At 32.7% G+C, this 21,054-nt stretch overlaps 4 protein-coding genes across 14 annotated transcripts; 2 read left to right on the top strand and 2 right to left on the bottom strand.

Moving 5' to 3' along the window:
• The first annotated feature begins 408 nt into the window (after window positions 1-408).
• On the top strand, window positions 409-12,505 carry LOC116428041 (transmembrane protein 8B). 3 transcript variants are annotated; one of them, XM_076368851.1, is made up of 14 exons: window positions 5,069-6,122; window positions 6,291-6,637; window positions 6,817-6,988; window positions 7,061-7,274; window positions 7,356-7,483; window positions 7,556-7,839; window positions 7,914-8,191; window positions 8,258-8,386; window positions 8,463-8,668; window positions 8,752-8,909; window positions 8,985-9,217; window positions 9,311-9,505; window positions 9,564-9,704; window positions 9,840-12,505. In XM_076368851.1, the coding sequence occupies exons 2-14, from the start codon at window positions 6,538-6,540 to the stop codon at window positions 10,038-10,040; spliced, it is 2,439 nt and encodes an 812-aa protein (XP_076224966.1). In that variant the 5' UTR covers window positions 5,069-6,122; window positions 6,291-6,537; the 3' UTR covers window positions 10,041-12,505. The 3 variants fall into 3 exon arrangements, 2 of the variants coding, with proteins under 2 accessions (XP_076224966.1, XP_031834933.1); XM_031979073.2 differs by lacking the exons at window positions 5,069-6,122; window positions 6,291-6,637 and having other exon boundaries at window positions 6,817-6,917; window positions 7,025-7,274; XR_012998879.1 differs by lacking the exons at window positions 6,817-6,988; window positions 7,061-7,274; window positions 7,356-7,483; ... (7 more) ...; window positions 9,564-9,704; window positions 9,840-12,505 and adding exons at window positions 409-761; window positions 1,599-1,773; window positions 2,219-2,428; ... (1 more) ...; window positions 3,238-3,487; window positions 3,562-3,741 and having other exon boundaries at window positions 4,441-6,122; window positions 6,291-6,532.
• Window positions 9,897-17,522, bottom strand: LOC116428042 (uncharacterized). The gene is made up of 11 exons (XM_031979076.2): window positions 17,372-17,522; window positions 17,059-17,135; window positions 16,046-16,388; window positions 14,676-15,008; window positions 14,013-14,295; window positions 13,769-13,934; window positions 13,550-13,692; window positions 12,787-13,114; window positions 12,527-12,714; window positions 12,273-12,372; window positions 9,897-10,036 (listed from the first exon to the last, which is right to left on the bottom strand). The coding sequence occupies exons 1-10, from the start codon at window positions 17,484-17,486 to the stop codon at window positions 12,279-12,281; spliced, it is 2,070 nt and encodes a 689-aa protein (XP_031834936.2). The 5' UTR covers window positions 17,487-17,522; the 3' UTR covers window positions 9,897-10,036; window positions 12,273-12,278.
• On the top strand, window positions 16,684-20,003 carry DhpD (guanine deaminase). 6 transcript variants are annotated; one of them, XM_031979078.2, is made up of 9 exons: window positions 16,684-17,129; window positions 17,787-17,923; window positions 18,077-18,319; window positions 18,411-18,629; window positions 18,710-18,817; window positions 18,977-19,084; window positions 19,157-19,322; window positions 19,404-19,550; window positions 19,630-19,994. In XM_031979078.2, exons 2-9 carry the CDS (start codon window positions 17,813-17,815, stop codon window positions 19,827-19,829), a joined length of 1,302 nt encoding a protein of 433 aa, XP_031834938.1. In that variant the 5' UTR covers window positions 16,684-17,129; window positions 17,787-17,812; the 3' UTR covers window positions 19,830-19,994. The 6 variants fall into 6 exon arrangements, with proteins under 6 accessions (XP_031834938.1, XP_076224967.1, XP_031834942.1 ...); XM_031979082.2 differs by having other exon boundaries at window positions 17,115-17,220; window positions 19,630-19,996; XM_031979081.2 differs by lacking the exon at window positions 16,684-17,129 and adding an exon at window positions 17,248-17,526 and having other exon boundaries at window positions 19,630-19,995.
• Window positions 18,813-20,953, bottom strand: LOC116428045 (low molecular weight phosphotyrosine protein phosphatase). 4 transcript variants are annotated; one of them, XM_031979092.2, is made up of 7 exons: window positions 20,695-20,953; window positions 20,422-20,612; window positions 20,193-20,354; window positions 20,031-20,109; window positions 19,849-19,954; window positions 19,377-19,532; window positions 18,813-19,285 (listed from the first exon to the last, which is right to left on the bottom strand). In XM_031979092.2, exons 1-5 carry the CDS (start codon window positions 20,729-20,731, stop codon window positions 19,941-19,943), a joined length of 483 nt encoding a protein of 160 aa, XP_031834952.1. In that variant the 5' UTR covers window positions 20,732-20,953; the 3' UTR covers window positions 18,813-19,285; window positions 19,377-19,532; window positions 19,849-19,940. The 4 variants fall into 4 exon arrangements, with proteins under 4 accessions (XP_031834952.1, XP_031834947.1, XP_031834949.1 ...); XM_031979087.2 differs by having other exon boundaries at window positions 19,849-19,940; XM_031979089.2 differs by lacking the exon at window positions 19,377-19,532 and having other exon boundaries at window positions 18,813-19,319; window positions 19,849-19,940.
• Window positions 20,954-21,054: the final 101 nt, after the last annotated feature.

Raw genomic sequence — 21,054 nt, 5'->3', positions numbered from 1 at the left:
TATTTTTCAAATTTATTGTTAGCGGTACTTAAAATTTATAGCTTATGGAAATGTAAATGAGTAATTCCGCATTAACTACTTCGTACTTTTTAAACTTATCTTTATCGATACTTTAAAATTGTAGCTTATAGAAACAGGTAAAATTCTACATTAGCTATTTTACATTTCCTTGTACTTTCGTATTATACTTTTAAAGTTTATTCTTAGCGATACTTAAAAGGTACAAGGCAGTGAGTGCAGAATTACTCGTTTACGTTTCCATAGGCTATAATTTTAAACATATCCTTATCAATACTTTAAAGTTGTAGCTTATAGTAACGTAAACTTATAAGCACGTAATTCTATAGTAATCAGACTTTTATCGACACAAACTACGAAAGGCTGACCGTGATCATCGATATTCGTCTACGGCGTGCGTACATGTGCGAACATTTCTATGGATACACGAGCCCACAACAAAGCCGAGGGCGGACACTGTTGCACCGTTTCGCGAGTCGTCCGAATAGATCTTTCGATATGATCGATGTTCGTCGCAATTGGAGATTGCAGTTCGTTCAGTGCGCGATCAGTCTCGTTCGTGGGAGAAGTTCTTTCAAGAAGCTGAACATCTTAACAGCGACATGACGATCCATCGCGTTGCACCGCAGTGCATAGAACGTGCAGGGAATGTCTCGCAGCGAAGGATGAAATAATGTGTCGCGATTAACGATAATAACTTCGTTCGAACACTAGAAGGAAGCTTTAATCATGCACGGATTACGGTGAGAGATAATAGATTCAAAAATATATTCTTCTCGCAACTAAGTCTAAGTCGTTCTGTGACACAATTAAAATCGTGTGTTTGTTCATTGGATAAAAGCACTTTCGCTTAAATGGGATAAACAGATAACAGTTCGAAATTTGTATTATTAGTTAAAGATACCAACAATTATAGCATACACGTCTAAGAATAGATTTAATGTCTACAAGTGTTGAACACGTTCGTGACATGTAGCGGGTGTAAAGAAAATTCAATTACTTTCACGTGTACTTGTATCTAATATTGAAACGCGTTGTGTAAGTGCTGGAAGTTGCGATTCTTTTCCTGAATTTCTTGCATTTCAAAGAGACAATTTGTTGTATTTGATAAAGTATTGTAACTATGAAGATTGCTGCTGGAACAAACGCTAGTTGTTCCGGTACGCTGGGTGTATAGGAACGTAGCTTAATCGGTAACAGGTGAAACCTGAATGACTTATGTTACAGTTAACCCTTTGAGAGAAACATGTATAAATTCAGACGGGAAGTTATTTTATTTCAATATTCCATATATTGATGCATCGTGCAAAGCTTAATATTGTAAAACTTCATAATTTCGCAAATCAAATCAAGTGATGATTGAGAGTCACCTCTCGAGTGCAAAGGGTTAACGCTAAACCGACACTTTAATTACCGATCACATTTTTGCGAACACATTAATACGGAAGCGATGCACAAAATAATTTTTGGATGACAAGAAAAATTTCTTCATTTGAAATTATAGGTCATTTGAACGAGTGTGGTGTATTTATGGTTCGAATGATTTGTGTTGCGTTAGTACGTAATGGTGTATTTTTTAGGGCTGACCATAACATGGTGGGTCTCAGCACCAATCGATGGTTAGAAGCGCTTTGGGAACCAGGAGCCAAATTGTACACACTGCCAAACGCGCTTGATATGTTGGATGTGACCGGAGATGGAGATGCCAGGCTCATTTGCGCTGATTTGGGTGCGCTGGGTACTGATTCGACAAAGGTGCGCCACGTTTTGTTTGTATATTAGATCATTTTTGCAGTTCTATGTTAAACATTTCATCAATTTTTAATATTTTCGATATTTCTTAACATTAGAACTAGCAGATGGGTCAAAATCACCCATTCCTGAGTTCTTCTTGCAATTATTAGGAAGATAACAGGTGTCTCTTTGAGAAGTTACTGAAAAATTGATTTAGCAATCCCAAATTGAATTGTAAATCAATTAAAGCCTCAATAGATAAATATCTTTTTAACATTTTCAACCCTTTGCACTCGGAAGCTTTTTCTGCCAGACATATTCATCATTTTCTAATGAAATATTAATGGTATATTTCACAACTAACATAAATATATATAAACGAGTAAAGGGATAGAATTGTACTATTTCAACATTTCATTTGCAATTGCATTGTACGAACTTTGCTATCGAACTTTCCAAAAATTAGATACGAGTTTACAAAGGAGGCGACCTGATAACCGAGCACAACATGGTGGACCGGATCTGCGGCGTGGTCGGCCTTTACACCGAGAACGGGGAACCCCGATCGTCGGTGTTAGCTGTCGGCAGTGGTTCCAGCGTTTATATCTTCAAAAATATGAGGGCTTACTTTAAATACTGCCTGCCACACATTGATGTTCACCCGAAAGAGCGGGAGGTTCGAGACATTTATCTTTCTCCTTCAATTGAATCGAATTGAAACCATGAATTCCAAGATAAGACAAGGCCAATTTTTGCCACTATACTTAAATTATTCACATAGCTAAATTCCACAGTTAACTGGTTAATATTCTCCGCAGATCTGGCACAAGGCAGGATTAGAAGAAGAACTGAACGTGCTCACGCTGGCCGACGAGCTAGACTTACTGTTGAAAGAACTTGGCGCGGCATTTATCTCGCCGCGGACGTTGAAGTTTCTTTCCATGGATCCGAGCTTAAGGGCGGGCTTTGCGGAACAGTACAAAGTGATTCCACTCATTAAGAGCAACGCGTTGTCCGCAATTTCCGTCATCCGAAAGGATTCTTGGAGTAATCCGGCCAGCGGTTGCTTGGTGCTTGGCACAGAATTTGGGGAGGTCATCGTTTTAGATCCTCGGTAATCCTCTATTTAGATAAATCATTTGTTTCCCTACCGTGTGAAATAATATTTGATTAACCAGTTAACTACAATTCGACGGGTATACACGTTATCTTAAAACTTGATATGATAATTCTTCATTTTTTCAGATAAACATGTAATTCTTCTTTGTTTTGCTTTGGTTTCTCTATTAAGTCATTGAAATATACCCTAGGCGCATTCGTCCAGCGTTTGACGAGTACGCATTCCATTTGTTGATTTTATTCCTCGCGAAACGAGAGATTTTTCAAACTATATTTTAGGTTAGCACGGTTAACAGGTTAAATCAGTCAAGCGATAAATAGAAATTTTCACGAACCTTCGCTATGAGTTTAATGGTATCTCCCTAGAACGTTCACTGCCATGGACAAGCATTTACTCGAATGGCCCCCAGTGGCATTCGCGTGTATCGGCTTATGGACAGGCGATGGCAAGATATTAATCATCGGTAGGGACGGCAAAATAGGCGCGATAAGAAGGGGATCCCCCGTGAAGCTTTGGGAAAGATTTTCTGCGCCCGCTGTAGCTATATCGGTTCTTAATAACGAGAACGTTGCGGTGACTCTGATGGACGGCACCTTAGTAGGTCTTTCGAAGAAGGTACTGAAAGTAGATCACTAAAATGGTAATATGATATTTCCAATATAGTTTGAAAATGAATATTAACCGTACAGGGCGTTAAACTTTGGAACGTTGACGTTCCTGGGGCGATCTTGGATTCGACGAGTTTGCCGGTACCGCAAAGCGGACTATCGCTGCTCGCCGTGAGTACTGCTGGTTTCGGTATTCGAGTGTACGATGGAAAGCACCATGTAGATACGTTGAAGATCATGGAACCGGTGTCCGCCATGAAGGTAATTTGTTGTTTATGATTTATAATTTATTATTTACTATTTACATTACTTATATGTACAATTCCTACGGTTTTTTGTTAATAATAAATTGAAGTCTGATTTCAATTAGTATTTCACTAGTTTAACGCTATTCCTACTAGGTGTCTTCTGTCACCTTTGGAATTTTTAAATTAAAATTATTTTCCGAGTTTAGTCGTATATTCTGAATCGACTATTCGATATTTTCAGTAACAGAAATGTCCAAAATTCAATTGAGGGCAAGTAATTTAACTGGGAAAATAATATTAAGTAAAGATTTCAGGTGTCCTTTGACACCTTCAGTAGAAATAGTGTTAATGAATGAATATCAGCAGCAAGTTACATTTATACCGTTGCTATAAAATAGAATAAAATTATTACGAAAACGTCCTCTGAGTTTCAATTTTGATCTAACACTAGAATTACCAGACGAGTCAAAACGACCCATTCCTGATTTCTTCTTTTCCAAATGATAACAAATTATTCTCTGAGGAATCACCGAAGAAATTGTTTTCGTAATAGGCGAACAGAAAAGAAATTAGAAAAAGGCAATTCGATCGTTCGGTGATTTTGGTGTTAAGAATCTACAGGAATTTTTGCCCGGTACCAATACATTTGCTTCTCAAGGTTCGTTCAACGTCCCTTTCCTTTTAATCTATTCATTCCCGCCATTCGTTGCAGTACGGCCGAATGGGCCAAGAAGAGCGAACTATGGCGATGATCACCGTAGGAGGCGGTCTCTGCGTGAAGATCCTGAAGCGGACCGCCGACTTCAGCATCCACGATTCGTCATCGACTTCGCTGACCAACGATGGCACAAAATTCTCGATACCGAAGAAGACTCGGCTGTTCGTCGAGCAAACGATACGGGAACGATCGGAAGCGAAGAAGATCCACAGCACGTTTCAGCAAGGACTCCTCAGATTGCGGTTGATCGTAGCGAAAAAGGCAGTGGAATCGTTGAACGAAAACCAACAAGCTGGCCCGCGTTGTATCACGGTGGAGGCTACTGTTTTAGGATTAGGGCCGAATTATCAAATTCGCATTTTACTGACGAACGTGTCCGACGAGCTCTCCGACACGGGACTGTACATCGTTTGCAGAAGCGAGAATACAGATGTTAGACCGCGAGTCTTGGATGTTCCCTTGTTGCCAAGCGGAATTCCAATCCCCATGGCTTTGAACGCAATCCTGACCAGCAGAATATCCGGACGAGTGCAGATCCTGCTTTGCAAGAAATCGAGGACGAAACCGATCAACGTGACTACGGTGGTTTTGCCAGCTGCCGAAGAGGACATCGAAGTATAATTTTCTATGGAGGTCGAGGAAAGATTTTCTACGATGGATTAGTATAATCCGGCGTGAATAAGATTGTTCTTTAGGAACTTTCAGTTTGAGCAAATGCAAACGATCGAAGATCGCACCCCTTTGGAGTGGTTAAGGTGAATGCACCAATAGTTGACCGGTTAAGAAAAATTTCCTGCGTGAATTATAGCAGCTTGTTCCTTTATTAAATAGGGAGACTATGCGTGAAAATGCTGTTTGAGTTACATTATGTAACAAAGTGAACTCTTTTGAAATAGTTATATTACCCCAATTTTATAGACATTTTTGAAAATTCGATAGTTGCACCAGAAGTTAATCGTTTGAAACGAGAAAGTAATTGACAGTATGTTAGTTAAAAGTTGACCAATTATAGTAAGATCAAAAACACTAAAGGTTGCTTTAATATTGTTTATTTGCAATGACCTTGACAAATTGCAAGTAAGAAAATAAATAGAAATGGAAAGAAGTTAATTCTAAGTTGGTAATTGGAGGCATACAACCAACGTCAATGGAATAAATTGTTAGTTTTTACGATAAACAATTCAATTCAGGTAAAAATGTTTCAGAATTAGGTCAGTAAATGCTGCACTATATCTGCCGCACCTTTCTCGAAAGATAATTACTTCTGAAAACTTTATTTTTTATTTTCCTGGCAAATGGTCAACTATTGATAGTGCCAATTACTGGTGCCTTTACCTTATCTTGGGGATGAATATGCGTACGAGACTTATTCCGAATCTTTTATATACTGAACTTGGAGAATTTGTCGAGGGACCGAATTCATGTATTTTTCCAGTTTTATCTCGCTAATGATTAAGTGACGCAGTGTAATATTAGGTAAATTGTGTATTTGTGCGGCGAGTAGCATCCGGTCGGTTTTATCTCGTTTTATCGCGGTCAGTTACTGGTGAGAATGCCCGTATATGTAACATTCTATTTATAGAGAACTCGTTTTGTAATTAAATCCTATAAAATTTCATCTTGATACTTGTTCATGTTTTGTATGTGATTAAATGTTTGGCAAATAAGAATATAAGGTATTCAAGTTATAATTGATGGGAGTCTAGATTTCATTCTTATTGTTTACCGTTAATGTTTCTTTAATGTTATTTATTATAAGAAATTTATTGTAACGCGTAGACTGTTGGTTATTTGTTAATAGATCTTAGTGAAATCTTTTAATTAATTCAGCCCCGTTATTCCAGGAAACAGTCGGTAAAATCACCCTCCCGTCTACCCACCCTCCTTCTGTTATTCATATATTGTTCGCTACAGCTGATCGAAAGGAACCCACATAAAGTGGTAGGCCAAACACGCAAACATTCCAGTCTAGTGTAGTTATTTCGTCGTGTACACAGGATGTACGATCAGCATAGTAACAGAAGGAGAATCGATAATTAATAGGAAGTGAATGGAGCACGCCCGATCGATAGTAGTTTTAATTTTTCTGTGATGTCGAAAAAAATTGTCATGCTTCCGATATGTTATTTTCCGAGGCGATATCTTATGATTCTCCAGCTCCACGTTTTGTTGCTATTACTACTTTTCCCAGGTAAATTTTTTGATAAACTATTTTGTAATATATTTTCTTATTCGTGACATTATTACTGTCATTATAGCTAATTAATATTAACTGCATTTAATATACTTTACAAATAATATATTCATGAGTATACTTAATGACGAACAAGTGGGTGTTACTGATTTGCATTCGTTTGTCTGCGTTCACAGCCAAAGAATGTACTATGCCAGAAGCAAGTCAAGAGGGACTCCTACATTCATTTAAAAGTTATTCAGATATAGCAATGTTTCATTACACAGTTCCAAAAGAGGTGCTTAGAGCCACCTGGCAGTTCGCCGCATTTATGGATAGGCAAGATTGTCCAGAAAGAAATGTTCATATGTAAATAACTTTCAACTTTACCTTTTTTTTTTCTAGAAAATACAAAGCATAATATGATAATGTAATGTACAGATATCTACAATGGGGCAGTTATCCTGTGATATCTGTAAATAATGATACATTCCCTAATGATATGTATCCCGAGCGTAATCAAACTATTGTAGTCTCTGCAGTCACAACATTTGAACCAAGAAATACTGCGATTGTGCCAGTTTACGGACCAGAGTCTGGAGATTGGTACGTGGGGGCTTATTTGTCTCATTGGGATGAGAAAGTTCAACAACAGGTACAACTGTGTTCTATAGTATGAATGATTTCTTTCAAATAAAGAACATGTTTTCTCAATGTTTTTTTCTTTTTATTCTAGGGACTTGGACACAAATGCCATTACAGCATAGGTTCTGTAGCTATATGGACACAAACTAATAGTATGGAAAACATACCTATTGGCTGTCAGCATACATTAAGAACAAGAGAAACTACTTCTTATTACAAGTAAAGAATCTGAATATCATATCATTTTCATTATGTTTATACTGAAAATTAATGTATTCAATTTTTCCATAGAATATACATACCATCAGGAACATGGAATTTTAAACTTCACATTTGGGGGTGTAATTTTACTGTGTACACATCTCGTAACATACATGAACCTTGCATTCAAAGTATGGCCTTACAAGGACGCTCATTACCTGTTTTTAACCACTCTGAACCTAGTGAAATTGGAAACTTTACTATGTTAGATTCCTATACTTTCACAGAGTCTTCTCCTTATGAGGATAGCTATTATTATTTAATGATTATTTCAGATAGTATCATTGAAGTGAACGTTAAAGTAATCGCCTCAGGTAAAGTACATGTATCATAATATTTTTCTTAGATTCGTATTAACTCATAAATAATATTTTCCTACCCTATTCAGAATGTCCAATCAGAATAACAGAAAAGTCTTTTGTAAGGCAGTATTTAGATGCACCTTCATTTTCTCAAGCACTAGCTCAATTACATATGAAAGACTTAACAAAACATCATACTCATCATGGTGAAGACAAAAGTAATAATGTATCGTTGTATAATGAAATTGATTTTAGAAATCAATTTCATGTGTCAGAAGAAAGTTTTAATGATCCGTGTGTTCCAAGATATCAACTTGCTAGGATTAAGCATTTGCAAACATTTTCTGGTGTTTACTTATTACAGGTATTAAATGTTTAACGGTTTTGACAGAATAAATTTTAGAATATTTTATTTAATAAACTTTTTCAGGGTAAAGAATGGTTAACTTCTTGGGTGATGTTAACAGATGACCACCCAGTAATAACGCAATTCAATATATTGCCATTAATCGATATTGGGGGTACACTTGATATTAGTGTACATTTAGAAATGGATAAAGTAAGCATAATTAATAATATTAAGATATGGATGGGTCATTTAATTGAATTGCAATTATTTCTTACATGTATTTTAGGTAGTAACAAAACAGCTAGTCAGAGTTATACTTTGTATACGGCGCGGTCGAGTTCCAAATAGAGCTAAGGGTAATATTATATGCGAGGATTCAAGAATGTTAATGAATTTATCATCATTCGACAAACATGATTCAAGTTTATTAATACCATATCCACAGCCAGATGTTTGGTATGTTGCTTTACAAGCAACATGTTATTTTAATGGGTAAGATTGTGTTTTTAGAAATAGGAAAGGATTGTAATATTAACTCCGTTTATTTATCTAAAGTGGTATTATCTATAAATTAGACGCCCCGTAAATTGTGAAATGGAAGAAATTTTAGTATCGTTGGATATACGAACTAGACAATGTGTATTTCCCGGAAATTATCCATGTGGTCATCACGGAATTTGTCAAGAAATTCACAGAGATATTCTTTATTATACAACGTGCAAATGTTTTGAAGGTCTGATTATTCTTTATGCGAGAAAAGTTCTGTTTAGCTTTTTCATAAATGTTAATTCTAAATTTTATCATTTAGGATACAAGGGATGGGGCTGTACCGATGCGACTAGTGCGAATCCAGAGTCTTCTCTTCTCATGACAACACTGATGCTCACTTTAAGTAATGGTTTTTTCATACCTGCAATATATTTAGCTGTTAAGCGTGGATTATATGCGGAAGGATTAGTCTATATGGCAACTATGCTTTTTTCATCTCTGTACCATGCTTGTGATCAACATGTAATGACATATTGCGTAGCTAAATATGAAGTACGTAAATGACTCTATTTTATAATAATCGTTATGTTAATTATTTTCTAAATTCTCATATAAAATATGTTTACGAAACAATTTTACTTACAGGTTCTGCAATATAGTGACTTCTTTTCAAGTATATTAGCATTTTGGGTAACCCTTGTTGCGATGGCTGAAATTCCAACTCATTTTGTGTCATTGTGCCATATGTTTGGGGTTCTTATAATAGCTTTTGGGGTGGAATCTAATAAAACATGCCTAACTAGTATATTAGTACCGTTAGGAATGGGTGTTATGATTCCGGTAAGTAATTTGATATGCTTGTTCAGAAGATCATCAGTTTTTATTTACATATTTCTAGATGGGATCATATGTTTATCGTTGTTATAAGTTGAAGAAGTGGAAAAAGCCTGACAGAATTTCAAAGTTATTAGCAGGATTGCTATTGGCAACAATAGGTTTGCTGCTATTTTCTTTAGTTGAAACAGAGGCTAATTATCAAGTACGTAGAATAGTACTTAATTATTGCATAATTTCTATTATATGATAAAGATACAAAATACAACAGAAATTATTCAATAACCTACTACGTATTACCGAAGAAAATGAAAAGTAAAATATTGTCCTATTATTTCAGTATGTTCATAGTGCGTGGCATATGATAATAGCAATTTCATTGGTATTTTTGTTACCGCCATCGCCAACGGAACTAACTACTTCTTCAGGCACCAGCTCCTTCAGCGACGATAGCGAATTACTTGATTATAAAGACGTACACGGGAGTCCAGTTTTTACGGTGACTTCTGGCCAAGAAAATTTGGTTATTGCGTCGCACTGAAAATTCCGTTAAGATAAGTAGGGCAAAGAAACCAAATACGTACCATTGTTTAAGTTACTTGTGCCAAAAGAGTGTTCTAATTCTCTAAGCAAGAAGGTAGGTTTACAGTATTACGATAATCAAAATTAGAAGATGTGTATGCAAGTGCACATACTATCTATATGTACATAAAACATGCATTTATGTATAACTTTTATAGTAGTTCCTAAGTCAATACAAATATGTGGTTATAGGGTAATCTATGTGGAGATTTTCAACTCAATGCAATTCAACAGACATACGAAGATATTTAATACTAGTTATAAGCACTGAATCAACTTAACAATGGTGCTACTATTCTTACTATGTTACGTTTAGACTATACTCAACAATACTAACAGATCTATTTTTATATATTTTTTTATTGTTGAAAACTATATTTTATTATATTAAACAAATGATTGAGAAGTGAACGAGACTAATTTCTCCTGAAAAGTCGAATCACTTAATAATAGCAGTTAAGTTTATTATTAACTATGAAGTTTCCAGATTTTCTTTCTAAGCGTTTTTTAAAAGGAGAGTATGTAACTATTTACAACTGTACAGAGATATAAGCATGTCCTACGTCTTTCCATATATTTTTATGGTACTTAATTTACAGCAAAGTATAATACTTATCCTAGTTTACAAAGTGTTGTAATGAATAATATTCATTTGTACATGAACATAGTACTTCATTATGCACTTGTAAACAACTGTATTGTATACTTCTTTATATATTCCATGTTTCCAGTAGTGCTAAAAAGTATTAAGTTCATAGATTACCCTATGTAACCAACGAATGCATCCAAAAATTATTGTTAATTGTATTTTACTTCTTACTTTTTTTTCTACAAAGTCATCTTACATATGATAACGTGAATGTTCTGTATAATTACTATAACTTTGGGAAGTACATGGTACATATGACGTTTATTTCACCGAAGTAGAGAGTCATGTAATGTGTGCAATATTGTTGCGTCTATTTTACGAATCATGATCAGAGTTGCGTGAGGGACCACAGTAAGTAAAAGCTACTAATAGCATGTTAGAAAATGAAAGTATGAATGCTGTGCCTAAAAACAGATACATTATTCAACTGAAGTTTCTGAAACCTAATGATTTAACATTTTGAGGTACTCTAAGTTTTGATATGTAAACTCTGTTAGTAGAAATGTAACACAAAATACAAAAATTTATACTATTAGTAATTACTAATTTTATATTGCTTTTAATAATTACTTTCTATGGAACACTATACATTTCAAATCAGCTAAATATGCATATAGTTCGTAAGTAATTTAGGATTGCCATAGGCTTTATGTAAACATTAATTTAACATTAAACATTCCCAAAGTTAATTAGTTTTAATACAGAAGATGCACTAATGTTCGCTAAAATTAATTTGCAAATTTTAACTTCCGTAGAAGTGCGTGATATTTATCGCAATATTTTAGTCATAAGGTGTTTCAGTTTATAATCATAATTTGATAGATCGTAATTTATATATATATAAATATATATATTATTGTTGACACTTCAAATTATTATACTGATTTAGATGAAATCAATTTTATATAACAAATTACAGAAGTATAGTATCTATTTTAGTTACTATTCAAATACCTCACAATGTTTAAAGTGCCATCTAAGATGTTTCTCTCATCCTGGGCAGATGATATTATAAATTTTATTTTTACACTATTAAGAAAAGGCAGGACGACCGAAAAGAAGGAATTCATATGATACAAATATTTAAAAGATTTATGTATGCTACATCAATTAAGATTTTAAACAGAAATGTGTAGAGTGATACGAGTAACATAATGGAGTGTATAATAACGATACATAATTGTATTATAAGATGATACAGTCACAAATTCAAAATATGTAAAGATCCTATAAATTTTCGTACTAAAGAAAATATTGAACAAAAAATCAATGAGTAACATTATGCGTTATTTTAAATAAATTAGTATATCTTTTAACGATCTACTACAAATTTTGTCTATACTAAAAAAGAAATGCGACATAACAAATGAAAAAGAGTGTTGTAAACATAGTACCCCGTCCAAATTTAAAACAATATAATTTTTTTATTAATGCAATGGCAAGAACTTACCACGAGAAAGTGCATATAATTATCTTTTTTTTTTTAATTTTCTCCCATTTACAAAGTTACCTGCTATTTCAATTATTACTCAGAAAACTTACCAGTTCTCATTGTTGTGTTCCAACAGTACTGTGAGTGTTAAACATCTTCCCTCTCTCTTCGATTACATCTAATACGTGTTTATATTTCTGCAATGTGCACCTAAAAGAAATGCATGATACGTCCTATTTAGAGATACGAATATAGGTAAATCACATTAAAAAAGATGTTTAGCATAGACAAATGTAACATTTAAAAAAGAAGATCTAACATTTCAATAAATGTGTTTAAATAATTTATGTCATATATCGCTCACTTTTCAATCGCACAATCCCCTATCCAATCCACCCCTTTTCTCATCATAGTATATTGTCTTTCCAAATACCGTGAGTTACACGATATATTTATCGTCGTGTCATCCCTTTGCATCGATCGTTGTCCTTGAGTTTCATTAATCACATAAGTATAACAATACTCTATTTCATTGTGAAAAATCTGCCACACCTAGGAATTATTTTAACGGTATTAAAAATTCGTTTTCCTCGCAACAATTATGTACATATAATTTTGTAACACCTGTAACCACTTTTTCTCCAGTAATTCCCTGAAAATCTCCCTTTTCTTGAACTTCTGCAAAGCGTATATCGCTTCGATACCTTCTTCTATATTCTCAACGTTCTTAAATATATCGTTGATCAGATTTATCACCATGTTCTCCAATTGTTGAATCATACACTTGAAACGACCGACTTTCTTCAACCAACTGGATTTTGTCATGTCAAATATAACATCACGGGCAACGCTAAGTTCGTTCAAGTTTTCGTAAAATGAATTTTCAATTTCTTGCCAATACGCTTCGTATTCCACCCCTCTTGGGCTTCCCAGCGATCCTATCTTATGATGCCTATTAAATAAAACTCGATGCATTTTTCAACTAAAATAATATCTACATTTATAGAGCAAGTGGAAAGGGAGATGGTTCACTTTTTTAAAAGAACATCACGAATATCATTGATATCTAATAAAAATGAAATATTATGTTAACGCGTTGACTGCCATCGGAGTTTCGAGCGTTTTGTATCGTAATACTTGTTTTATGACAAAGGCAAATGGTAAGAGAAATAATTATTATTGATTTAGTATCACAGTACTCATGTTACGTTGTTATCCAGCTATGTCGCCAAATATTTTTATTTGATAACAATAAGAAAATTGATGTCAAATAAAAATATATTATATATAATATTATATTATATTATATTATATATATCTAAATGAGATCAGGCCATCTCACTCGAAATTACCCTACTCTATTTATTTAATTTTTAATCCGTAGTACCTTCCAAATATCGCTAACGCTTCGCAGATCTCGATCATACTGTAACATCTTCCCTTAAATGTATCAATTTTGTTGAAAACATTGTCCTCGTTTATTTCCCATTTTCTATCGGGATTAATGCGCGAAACAACGTTCGTCGTCAACTAAACAAACAATCTTACTTACATTCAACATTACTTGTAAACAATACGACGAAGAATTTTCTATATGAAAACATACATTATGATAAACAGTTTTATAAATATTGCAACAGAATATACATTTCTCCAGCATTTTTTTCCCTTCCTCCGGATCACTTCCGAAAATAGCGTCTAACTGAATGTAACTTCTACATTGACGTATTATTTGCCAACTAAACGATTCGCAAAGCGTTTCTATGTTATTCCTGAAATGTCACGCACGATTACGAACTTGCGTTTCTTTTCTTACTTTCATTTTTATCTTAACAAGCGGTGGAACTCACGCAGTGCTATAAAACGGAGCTTCCATCCAAATGAATAATATCAAAAGTAACGCCTTTGTTACGGAATTCTCAGCATCCTCGGGAATGTTCAAATCTTTACAAAAATCGAGCATGACGTTTAAGTACATTAAATTCGAGGCCACTTGCTGAATTTCTTCTTCGATGTGTTTCGCCAATTCTTCGAATTTATGTACGTTCAGAGAACGGAAATTTCGGAGTACGTCACAAATGAATCGAACTTCCGGATTAAGAAATTGGGTACGCAGATAATTCAAATTTGAATCTGTGAATAGATATTTCTATAATTATGAGAATATCAATGTAATATTGTAAAAATTCTAGTATTAAACCTTGGAATGAACAATAACTTTATTAAATGGATTTAATTAGAACAAATATATTATAGAAATCAGAAAGTAATATATTGTTAGTCTCAACGGAAAGCGTTATTTTATATAAATTTTTCAATGTTAATTCAAAAAATGGATTTGAAACATTAATCGCCAAGCAGAGAACTATCTTCAAGAAAAAGAAATTATATATTGGAATAATATTTAAAAATTTGTATAAAATAATCAAGCTTTTGGTTAAGATTACAAATAATGAATTTCTTTCTGGCCCCACTAATATTTTGAAAATGAAGAACCATAGATTGAAACTAACGTTTCGACTTCCAGTAATTAACTTCGTCTTGTATACATTGAATTTTCTTTCTATTCGGCGATGTTACGGTGATTCTATGGATTTGAACGATCCAAGACCAAACTATCTTTTCCAATCGACGGACTAACTTCCGTTTTCTTTCGTCTTCTTCCGGGAGAATTGCCTTCTGGTCCTCTCCTAATAAGAAGCAATCAATTTTGTTCGATGGCTCTGAAAACGCTTTAAGATTCTCCTTTGGTACGTACAAGGTAGTTAAACCCTTTGGTTTATAGATCTCCTCGGTGAAACGAATAATAAATTCGTGGAGATTTGAAAATGTTTCATCTTTTATGACTGTTTATTTTATTCATGGAAAATTGTAGTTGCAGAAATGAACGGGAAAGACGATAGAAGAAAGGAAAGGAAAAGAATAATTTGCTATGTAAATATATAGGATAATTTAACCCTTTGCGGACGAAGATTCTTTGAAATATACGAAAGCTTCAGCAGATCAAGCTGAATTACCTATCAATTGCTTAATTAATATAAAAAACGAAAGCTACGTGCTGATCGCTTGTTGTTTGAGTAATTAACACTAAACGTCCAACTTCCAATTTAAAAAATGCATCTATAGTTTTCCGTTCTTCTTAAAATCAAATAAAAATACATAATTTTTTTCTTATTGTGCAAAAGTTATTGTATGTATTGTTTCCGTATTAAATCAACAATCACCAATATTCCTTTTGCAAAAATATGATCGATAGCTAAAGTGTCGGTAGGTTTAACGTTATATCATTTGTTCGCGACTTAGTCTCTCAAATACGAAAATTTCATCTCGCTGAAACGTCGATATTCGTCCGAAAAGGGTTAACACTAGATTTACTGACATTTACTGTACAGTTTGTTTTATTGTTCTTAGAAAAATTGTTATTCGTTTATTTAGATCTTAGAAATTAGAGGCTTAAGAGTAGATAATTAGGATACATATTTGCATAACTGCGTTAATAAAAATCGAATTGACTCGTTCCGTAAATCTAGTGTTAAATGATAAGTACAATATAATGTACTATACTAGTATAAATAAATTATGCAATCACAAACACGTGTTTTTCTTTTTTGTTTTTCGAAGTCGAAAGAGAAGAAAATGAAATTCTACTACAACTACTACTATTTATAGTCGCAGTGAATTTCAATGAATAAAAATGGAGCAAATGTAAAAACAATATCAGACTACTATTTATAGTTGCAGTGAATTTCAATGAACAAAGATGAAGCAAATATAAGAACAATATCAGACAGCAGTTATACAAATGAAAATAAAAGTGACATAAAAGGAATATTATACGAAAATAATGTTGGGGAATGATCATTTGAAATTCTTAAACGGATACATGACGTATATTCGTTGCTGCGCAGTAGAATCGGCGCATAAACGGTTTCCATAAATTTGAAAATGGAATTTCTAATGTTCCCAGTAATACTTCCGAATAGGACAGTATCTAGGAAATTGTCCACCGTGTATATCTGCCATGGCGATCTTAAAAAATACATGAACCCTTTAGGTGCATATTTTGGAAAATTCAAAATAGCAGTCAGCTTATTTCCTTGATGAAATACGGTTAGCAGTTCGTGCGACGGATTTTCAAAGTATTCTTGGATTACCTCGTCGCAATTTTCATTCCAATTGCCGTTACTAGCATCGGAGAATATTGTTAGATGTTTTACATATTTCACCTGTATTCAAAAAGAACACCTCTATTTAATTGGTGCGATACGAAATTCACTGGTTTTCTGGATGTATTTTAAAATTCGCGCCATGGACGTTGTAAAATCGTGTTAAATAAACGTGTAACACTATAAACGATAATTTGAAATATTTAACAATTATCTGTCACATTGTGCAGAATGTAATCTTCCTTCGAATGAATTCAACAATTGTGAATAATTATTTCTGTCACTTGCAATGGTATAAGCATGTTTTATTCTATAGATAATATAAAAATCTACATATATTTTGTTTGAAACACAGCATATCAATGTCATTTTGTTAAAATTGAATGCAATCAGAAAATGATTAATAATAAATACAACCTGTGGATTATACCAGGTCTCAAGATCGTTTTAGAGGCTAGGTACTTTTTTATCCGTAGTGATCGTTACTTTTGACTTGTTTCTCTTCAAAAATGTCTTAAAATGTTCCTTCTTCTTAATTCGAATAAAATTCATAATCCAATTTGTTAAATTACCGATAACGAGTTCAAAATGTTTTGTGGGAAAAGTTACCCTAGATTATGGAAATTGTACTGATTGCGTCATTTTCCATTACGGCCATGTTTTTCAAGGCAGTATTATATTTTTTTTATGATCCCTGAAAGTAATGTTATTCATTGTGAAAATTACTAACTAATTTAGACAGATCTTCCTCGGCAAATACTGGTTTTTCTGGTTCTGGAGGAAGTTCTTCTTCTAGTTCAGGTGATTCTGGAATAAAGTACTTAACCGTGATTAATTCTCCAAGATGAGTAGTTTACAGTAATTATATTTCGATCAGCTGTTTCCGAAGCCGGTATGATCGATCTATGAAATTATAGAATTGATTATTTTGCGGACGACAAATGAAAACGGAATTATTAATATCGTTCGAAATTTCTAAACTGTGTACAATGTCGACTGCAAACGTTTTATCGTAAATTTCATACGCATAATATTTGTATCACCTTGTCGACCATAGTCTTCTTCGTCAGTGTCCATATCTAGAAATTCTCTATGCGTATCTATCATCTTATCTGATTTTTTTGTAGTGTCCGATTTTTGCTCTTTCTTAGAACTCATGATTTACCGTGTAATATCACTAAGTAAATTCGCACAAAAAGTAGGTATGATCGCACCGTCGCTCAACAGTTAACAACTTTGACTTTAATTTAAGTGTTAGATCAATATTATCTGCGTTACGATACTAAGAGTACTTCGGTTTGCGACATAGACTTATGTGAATTAACATTTAAAACAATGCGAACGAAACAACACTAAATATGTCAGTAGTAAATTTGTAATGAACGTTAATATAAAGTGCGAAAACATAGACATTAATATTGAAAGTTTTTCTGAATATATGAATATTTATAATTGCAGTAAATTCATCAAGAAAATTTTGTACAATGCAATCGGCGTCTAAACAGCATGTATTTGTCGGTTCTTTTGTTCATACTAACGAACGTGGTAAATTGATCACCGTCGATCATGGTGCTATATACGTTGAGAATGGAAAGGTAGATATCGATCAATTGTTTTTATATATAGTTATAATAAATTTGCAACTTGGTTTAAATATTTGATTTTTTAATTTGTATAATATAAACAACAATGAAACGTGAAACATTGTAATATAAAATTTAAAATCTTATATATTTGTTAACTTTTAGATTAATGATATAGTAATAAATCCAAAATCAATAGATATAACAAGTGAGAATGTCACTGTTCTCACTAAAACCCAATTTTTAATACCAGGATTTATTGACTGTCACATTCATGCAGTGCAACTTCCTAATTTAGGAATCGGATATGATAAGCAGCTTTTGGAGTGGTTGAATACTTATACTTTCCCATTAGAAAGGAAATATGCAGATGAAAAATTTGCTAGTCAAGTATTCAATGCAGTTGTAGTAAGTTTAATTATAAAAATGTTAACATAAGTTATTTTGCATTTTATATACACTTTAAGTTAGTTGTAATATAATTAAATCTAAATTATAGAAACACACTGTTGCACAAGGTACAACAACAGCATGTTATTTTGGATCTCTTTATACAAAAGCATCTGTAATTCTTGGACAAATAGCAGCTCATATAGGTCAACGAGCTTTGATTGGAAAATTGAGCATGAATGTCGAATGTGCTGATGAATATTATGAAACTACTGAAAAATCTATAATTAATTTAAAAGAATTCATAAAGAATATTATTGAATTAAATGTAATTTACAAATATTATTTTATAAATTTTTATTACGTTATTTTCTTTACAAGATGTTTCACTATTCATAATACTTGCAGAGTCCTCTTATAAAACCAATTATAACACCAAGGTTTGCTTTAAGCTGTGATATAACATTACTGAAAGAATTAGGAAAATTAGCCAAAGAAAAAAATGTTCACATTCAGGTACTAAATAAAGTGTATTTCATTCTTGACCAATGTTACAAGTAAATATATATTAATAAGTAATTATTTTTATATTAATGAATATTTTAATACACTTTATAGTATTGTATACATAATTTCATGTATACTATGAATTTTAATAAGCACAAAATATTTTAGAGTCACATATCTGAAAATATTGAAGAAATTGAGGCTGTAAAGATAAAATTCCCTGAATATTCTTCATATGCTGAAGTGTATGATGCTGCTGAACTTCTCACAGACAAAGTATGTTAAATTATATTAATATATACATGTAACAGCCATGGAAGGCTTATATTCATCTTTATTTGTTTGCAGACTGTAATGGCTCATGGGGTACACCTCACAGATACTGAAATTGCATTACTGAAGAAACGTGGTACTTCTATTATTCATTGTGCTTCCTCAAATACATGTTTGAAAAGTGGTCTTTGTGATGTGCAGAGACTGAAAAATGAAGGAATTAAAGTTGGGCTTGGCACTGGTAACAGAACAAAAAATTAATTCAATTATTTATAAATTTTCTTAGATATCATACCAGTAATTCTAAGTATATATTTTATAGATGTTGCAGGTGGTCAAAGTTGTAGTATGTTAGATGCAATGAGATCAACTTTGCAAGTATCAATTCATCTGTCTCTTCTTAAGACTGATTATGAAGCACTTAATTTTAAAGATGTATTCTACTTGGCTACTTTAGGAGGTGCAACAGGTAATATAAATAAATCTTTTTTATATTATAACTAAATAGATCAAGCTCTTTCCTTTATACAGTAACACTTTTTTTCCAGCACTTGCAATGGACGATCAAATAGGTAACTTTGCAATAGGTAAAGAATTTGATGCTCTTATTGTAGATACAAATGTAAATAATGGATATTTAAATGATTTAAGACAATATACTTTAGAAGAAAAATTGCAAAAGATAATATATTCAGGAGATGATCGTAATATAATTGAAGTGTATGTAAGTGGACATAAAGTTAAATAAAAATATCTTTTATACTTACATATTTTATAATTATCCAAATTTTATAGAGCTTGATTACATTACCAATGTTATAATATAATCACAGTCAATTTGAATTCTCAGTTGAAACAACTATAAATAACACACTTGTAATAAGATAATGTAGCAGTATGTTATATATATATAAGTAAATAGGAATATAATTTTATACAAAGAAATTACCCGAGTGTTGATTTAGAAATGCTTTTATGCTTCTGTTAGATTGTTCAAATGCTTTTTCAAATCCACTACTATCATCATCCTATAAATGAAAACTAATTAAATAATTTGTCAATTTATGAAGAAATATTTGAATAGTTCAGAACAAATGGAAATAACATTTACAAATAATGGATCTCGTAGATTAAGTTCACCATTTGGATCATATTTTCCTAGGAGTTCAATTTTTGCTGGACTATCATCTGGTTGCATTTGACATAAATCATACACAATGCCACTGTCCATTCCAAGTATCCAATCAAATTTATAAAAATCTTCTTTTTTAATCTAAAAATATCATCTACTATATCATTTTGATATTATTTTAATTTAAGAAAAATATAATTTTCCCTACTTCTCTTGCTTTATGAGTATACTGTGTAATGCCTCTTTTTTTAAGTGTGGCCATAGCTCTAGGTTCTGGACTTTTACCCACATGATATTGTAAAAGTGCAGCACTATCGACTTCCCAAAATTCATTAAGATCCATTTGTTTTAATTGATCACAAAATACAGCTTCTGCAATTGGAGAACGACAACTATTTCCTAAAATACAAAATCGTGAAATCGAAAAGAAATATTTTTATGTTGATTTTTCATAAAACTTAAATTATGTTTTTACACTTACCTAAGCATACCATTAATACTTTCTTTTTCTGGGACATAACTTTGTGTAATTCTTTAGAGACAATGAATACCTTTTTTTATGTCAAAAGTACTTAAGTACTTTTCCTTAAGGTTATGTAAGAAACCTTGGAAAACAAAATAAGTACGACTGTGTATTGCATATATGTGTATACATGTGCATATGACATATACATTTTCTGTGAATGTTATCTATCTGCAGATATCTGCAGAAGCATTCAAAAAGTTGGAACTGCATAGACTACCTGTTATATAATTTTCACTTGCATGTAAAGTGTACACATTGCTTTTTTAATATACATAATTTGTTACTCTATACTTTTCTAATATGCAGATTAAACTC

This window comes from Nomia melanderi, chromosome 6, assembly GCF_051020985.1.
Source record: "Nomia melanderi isolate GNS246 chromosome 6, iyNomMela1, whole genome shotgun sequence".
Taxonomy (NCBI): Eukaryota; Metazoa; Arthropoda; class Insecta; order Hymenoptera; family Halictidae; genus Nomia; species Nomia melanderi.
Note: the sequence above shows the minus strand (reverse complement) of the source record. Positions and strands in the feature narration are given on the sequence as shown.